This window comes from Austrofundulus limnaeus, unplaced genomic scaffold (genome assembly GCF_001266775.1).
Source record: "Austrofundulus limnaeus strain Quisiro unplaced genomic scaffold, Austrofundulus_limnaeus-1.0 Scaffold30, whole genome shotgun sequence".
In the NCBI taxonomy this organism is placed as follows: Eukaryota; Metazoa; Chordata; class Actinopteri; order Cyprinodontiformes; family Rivulidae; genus Austrofundulus; species Austrofundulus limnaeus.
In genome coordinates, this window is record NW_013952432.1 from 1,245,515 (window position 1) to 1,252,047 (window position 6,533).

A 6,533-nucleotide genomic window follows, 5' to 3' on the forward strand; every position below is an offset into this window, starting at 1 on the left:
GGGGGGGGGTGAAAAACAAACGCTGCAACAAATGAAGTAGAGTTATTGCAAATGCTAAATGGACTGTACTTATAGGGCACATGTTTAGCCAACAGAGCTAAACAAAGTGCATTACAACACAATCTGTCCTCATTTACCCACATAGGCATATTCATACAGCACTCTACTACATCTCTTCAAAGCAAACTGCTTAAGATTGCCTTCACACACCAACTGGGCACAGTGGAGGTAATGAGGGGCTCTGTGTCATTTTGACATCAGACTATACTTCCAGGATGCAGCAATCACTCACATCAAGAAGTGCTTTCTAAAAAAAACAAAACCAGAAATCATTTTCAAGGGCAGATTTTTAGCTTTCCATTAAAAATGCATACACTTATCATAGGCATGAATGCATATTAGTGTTACATTTTTAATTATTAATTCGAGCTTTGCTTTTTTTTTCCCCCCAGGGTGGAATGAATAAACATAAAAATCAATTCATTAAAATCATTGTGAATTTTCTTTAATCCCCACATCGTAAAACTGCACACACAATTTTCAGCTATATCCATGCCATCACCTAAATCTTTTAATAAGTGGTGCTGAAGGTTMATGATGGTTTTGACTTTACTAGGCCAAGGCCTATTAACTTCCTGTTAGTGATCGTGCTGGCAGCAGCCGTTAGCAGTTTATCTTTTGCCAGATTTTAGAAAAAGMGTTTGACAGCAGCCATTAGATGGATCAATACTCATCTGTCATTCTCAAATGAAAGGAAATTGGCTAGGCTGCTCAGGAAACTTGACATAAACTACAAGCTCCTCAGTGAAGCTTGTTTTTATATCACCATGGACTGAGAGGGTGCTGACAGAGAAAGAAGGCCCTGCTGCTCCAAATGCAACACCTTAAAGTTTAATGGACAAGCCAAACGCCTTCTGGAGAAAATAAATAAAAATTGGTCTGAGGATTAAAAAAAATTAAAAAAAAGATTCAGCTCACAACAACAAGAAGTAGGTTTGGAGGAACCAAGGCGGGCTTTTAAAAACATTGTATCATTAAGCATGGAGGTGGTAGCATAAATCCACAACTGTTTACTTTGTGTTTTACATACCTAATGCCTTTGATGGATGTAGCAGTGAAGTTCCACTCATGGATTCCCTTCTATAAATAACAAAATATTTATCTTTCCACATTATTCCCAAGCATTAGGACTCAGTCACCCTTTGCATTTGTGTTTGCGCATTCTGATTCAAGAAAAGTACAGACATGAATAGACCTTACAGTTTCAGCAGGAGAAACATGCCAGATGGAGACGTTCATCTCTTCAGCCTCATTGTTAATCGACACATAAGAAGGCTGGTAAACCTTGGTCGGCTCCAGAATTAACACCTGCGCAAAAAAATAACATGATTTAGCATTAGTAACAAATAGATKATTTCTGAACATCTGTTGCTGCAACTTTTTTTTATTTTTGTACAGGAAAACGCAGTCTGTTTGTGGTGCCTTGTGTGGCTTCAACAATGATGTCCATCCAGAAGTCAAGTCTCTCTCGTTGGGGAGAATGTTCCACTGCTTGCTTTTTAAATCTCTGGATTAGCTGCAGGTTCTGCACCACTGACCGCAAATACCTAAAAAAAGATGCCCATTAGGTAAATCAAAATTATTGAGGCCAGTGAGCATCACTAATCTTCTGCAAACATATTCCGTTTTACGAAATAATCGAACTGACAGGAGCAATGTGCAAATGGAGTGAACTACAAAAAATAATAATAAAGTAAACTTTGTCTAACTGATTCGAAGTTTTACTAAATTTCATGAACGATGTTCCTAAGTCATTAAGTCACAAGTTTTGTACATAAACAACTTTACCAGAGCGGTGGCTTCAGTTTGAAGAGCTTCTCAGCAGCTTGAGTTGCTTTAGGGATATCACTAGCTAGCATGCTAACAGTGAAAAACTGGCCCACATCCCAGTAGTTGTTCATTTTCTCCAGGGAACCTTTGCGCCCCAGCAGGCTGTTCAACCTCACACCTACAGAAATATAAAAATATTAATATTAATTAAACAGTACCAAACTAACTACCTTTTTAACATCGACCAAAACATACAGTTGCATCCAGTCAGCCAATCAATCATGCAAATCATCTCCCAAACTTTAACATAAGTAGAATAAAAGTTCTTTTGAAAGTATATTACATTCTGAAAGCAGACACATCAGGGGATGTGTAGAGAGTAAACCCACATAAAATTTGTCTGGCACAGATCTGGTCCACACAATGAACTAAGCATTCTAACACTCGGCCCAGGTATCCCAATGAATGATGGCTCTTTGGTGGCCCAGATGTGGTCTATGCACGTGCCGGCACCACATAAACCAAACCACAACTGGACCCATTGTTGGCATGCTATGTTAAAATCAGTAGCTATGTTTACATGCGCAAAATTCTTTGATCTGATTGAAATGTATTCGGATTAAATAATTGGAATGTATCGTTTACATGGACACAATCTGATCTRGATGAGTGTTTACATGCACCAGGCTTTTATTCAGAATAGAAGCACTGACATGCACAGTTGCTAAATTTCCCTTAAAAAAAACACAGAAAAAAGTTCTACTTCTGTGATGAACATAAACAAATGTCTTCTGAGCTGAGAATGGACCTGCGACAGGTTTTAATAATGGTGGAGACATTACAGCACTCTCTGGTTGAGCTGCAGGTGACGCACATTTTTTTGTTTGTTTGTTTGTTTGTTTTTTGCGAAGCGGCGCAGGCTGTGTGTCTTCCTTCTTTATGGAATGAGAAAATGGGAGGAAAAGTTCTGTGCTGTTGGAAACTCCCTCCCTCCATAAAATACCAGAAACTGCTGGATGAAAGTCAGCAGACYTGCGCAGTCAGMTCAGTTTTSCACAATCAGAATAAAATGATCAGATTATGTGTATACATGCACGTCGTTCGGATTATCAATCAGCATAAACCACCTCTCTCATTCCGATTTCAAATTCATTCGAATCGAGCTTAATCGTGTCAGAATAATCCAAATGGGGTGTTTGCATTTTTTCCGAATGGCCGTTTAATCCGATTACTTATGTCCATGTAAACGTAGCTATTGCCACCGTTGCCAGACCAGGCCCACAGCTGTTTGACAAACCATTTGCCATGCCATCCGTCAGACAGCAGTGCCAGGCTGAGACCAGATCTGGCCCTCACCTGTCTGCTATGTGTAAAGCCGTGTTTTGCTAAAAGAGGGTGGTCACCTATTTTTCTCAGTTCCATGGAGCTCTCAAACTGCTGGCCAGCAACTATGAGGAGGACAGCAAGGTTGATGCCAGAATAGAGAGTCGGCTGCAGCTCAAACCCCTTCCTGTACCTGTGTACATGTGTGTGAAACAACAGATAAATAAGCTGTGAGAAATAACTCAACTAAGCACATTGTTTTCTTGGATTCTCACCACTGTATAGCGTTGTCTCTGTTTATAGTGTCTTTGCAGTCTGAGTCAAGAAAAATGTCCTTATAGATTCGTCCACAGAGACAGAACATGTCCGGTGCGGGGTGTTCACAGGATTGCAGCACCTGAAGCATCACTCTGAGAGCCTGCTCCCGGTCTCCAGGACTGTTCCTCCTGCACACATCAACAAAAACGGTGATCAATCAAGTTTGGATAGAAACAAACACAAAATACTTCATTTGCACACATAAGACTATATTACTCTACAAACAATGAAAAGATCATCATTTTGTCTGCACATATATTTTTCCTAAATACTAATATTTTATAGCAAATTATGAAAGTAAAAAAATGTACAAAAAGATCACAAATATAACTTCAAATTTTCAAAAAAAGAACACAAAAAGTGTAACGTGTTTCTTAAATTCTAATGCATTTGGTGRCTACCTGTTGAGGGCAAAAGAATAGTGGAACTGGATCATGGGCTGAGTGGCCAAATCACAAGTTGGCAGAGACTCTAGAGTTTGCACCAGCTTCACCATGGCATCATAGTCCTGTTGACCAGTTAAAAAAAGGAAATGCTCATTTTAAATTGACTAGTGTTAGTTTAATTAAAAGACTAAATTAGATGTTAGTACCTGTATGTCTCTGTAGGAAAACAGCAAGTTCATGACGATATCCTGCGTTAGAACCTCTGTGTTATCCATTCGCAGTTTGATCCGGGCAAGCTCCTTGGCCAGCTCCTCTCCCTGGTATTTCTCCCTGGCTTTCCTGATGTCATTCAGGAGTGTGTCTTTGAAGGATGCGCTGAAAAAAAAAAGATAACGCTGTATAGAAAAAATAATGTTTTCCTTAAATGAGAAGTGGAGGAATGGAAAGAATTCAATGTGTATTTATAATATGCACCCAAGTTTTAAATACTGAAATCTTGTGAGCTTTCTGAGTTTTTATTGAGGATGACTTGTTTCTGACACACCGATTTTTAGTCCAATGTCTGTAACACAAACTGAGTTAGAGACCTTTTTGCATCACATGATGTCTGTTAACTGTGGCATCTTAAACTGGGCTGACACCCAGTGGTAGATCTGCAACCAGAATTTACTTCCTGAGAGTTTCATTAAAATGTATTCAATGGATTAATGGGATTAATGAGATATTTTGCAAACAGACAGTGTTGCTTAAGAATTTTTAGATTGTAATAACAACTTTGCATAGGATTAGTACAACGTTAATTTTAAAAGAGTGATTTTAATTTATTTTTACTACATACAGTTTATTGATTTCATTTAAAAAAACAAAACACAAAACACATTACATACAACAAAACAATGCAAATCAAATAAAATGAAAGGCAGAAGATGAATAAAAAAATCTTATAATATCTGCTCCTACTTACAAAAAATTATGTTAATTTAAAATAATAATAAAACAAATAAAAAAAACAAAAGTTCAACTCCTCAAACAGTAACTCATACAAATACAAATTAATCAATTTCATATTTCTTTAACAAATTTACTTTGATCTTTTTTTAAAGGAATTAATTGATCCCATGGTTTTATAATCGTTTTCCAGATTATTCCATAGTCTTATACCTTTTACTGAAGCGCATCTGTCCTTCAGATTTGTTCTGATTTTTGGTTTAACAAACATTTGTAGTCCCTTCAAATTATAGCAACTTTCCTTTTTAGCAAAATTAGATTGGATGTTTGATGGTAACACATTTCTATTAGCTTTATAACCTGCAGAATGTTATAAACAACGAACTCATAATTTTTTTACAATTTTAATTGATGAAACAAGGTATTATGTTTGATTTATTTATTTATTTATTTATATATTTATTTATTTATTTATTGGTGGTTACGTGTTAAAAACACTTGTCATTGTATGTGTGTCGTTCTTTCTCACCATGACGTCACATGGATGTCCTTCAGCAGGCTGGTGAAGCGGTCAGTCAGGGGGACACAGAGGGGTCCCAGCAGGTTGTCCCAGCTGGGCTGCATGTACTCGCTGGCCCTGCGCTGGGCGTCACTCTCGCAGCACATGTACTCGTGGTTCGGAGTCACAATGTAGGGGATGAAGTAGTAATTACCACTGGATGCCTTAAAGGTGAAAGCAAGTGACGTTTAAAGGGAAACAAAGAGAAATAAGAGTACTGGATTTTAAAAGACTGTAAATGCAGATGTAATGCAGTTAGTCTTTGGGTAAACACACAGGCAGAGTCCTGACGGCAGGTGGAAAGGGAGTGCAGATGGAAAAACGTTTGAAGCAGATGGAAGATTAGAGAGTCACTAATGAAAAGGATGAGTTCAAGCAGAGGATAAGAACCCCTGAGGTTGTCTGGGAACATCATGAAATTATTAAAAAAGTTAGCACAAGCTAAATGACTACATGTATTTGCATTTGTTTGTTCTTTAAATAGCAGCTAAATCCTTTTCATTTTTAGACTAAGGTCAAAAACCAAGAAGAAAAATGTTAAAATCAGACTAGCAGCCAATTATTCAGCAGTACAAGAACTGCAGAGCAAAAATGCTTCATAAGTTTAGTCTGTCCATAAAGATATATTTATTTTTAAGTTAATACATTTTACATTGATAAGTATGACAGCACGACAACAACCAGAAAACTATAGAGCTCAGTGTCAAATGGCATAAAAAGCTGAAGCTAAACAGATTAGTTCAGTGCAAAAGCTTAACAAACGAAAGTACATCCCCAAATGTTATGTGTTTCTACATTACTTAAAGCCAAAATGTGGTTTTACAGTTAATAGCTGATCACTGCTATTTTGTAACCAGGATTGAAAACCATAGAGACTACTTTTACCAAAACAACAATACTAACATTACTCTGGGGAAAAAAAAGCCTGTACGATGAGTCATTAGAGTTCTTTGATGGCTCCGCGTAAAGTACAATGAGTGCAACAATACTTGCTTTTTATTTATAGGATGACAAAAATATAAAACCTAACCTAAACCTTAATATTCTAAGTTGTTTTTTAAACATATGTCTATGAAATAAAATATTATATTAATAAAGCACAACCATTTATTTAAAGAGCTACTGTATCTAGGTATTATTTCTTCAAAAATCTTCCACAGGAACTACAG

At 37.1% G+C, this 6,533-nt stretch overlaps 1 protein-coding gene across 1 annotated transcript in view; it reads right to left on the reverse strand.

Annotated features, from left to right (window-relative positions):
- The window catches only part of map3k15 (mitogen-activated protein kinase kinase kinase 15), a gene marked incomplete at its 3' end in the record, with an annotated part of 30,139 nt that overhangs the window by 14,681 nt on the left and 8,925 nt on the right, over positions 1–6,533 (reverse strand). The window contains 9 exon segments of the mRNA XM_014005344.1: positions 1,091–1,140; positions 1,261–1,368; positions 1,457–1,607; positions 1,849–2,008; positions 3,234–3,346; positions 3,429–3,599; positions 3,873–3,979; positions 4,064–4,232; positions 5,335–5,528. Of these exon segments, the coding sequence (XP_013860798.1) occupies positions 1,091–1,140; positions 1,261–1,368; positions 1,457–1,607; positions 1,849–2,008; positions 3,234–3,346; positions 3,429–3,599; positions 3,873–3,979; positions 4,064–4,232; positions 5,335–5,528 (1,223 nt within the window).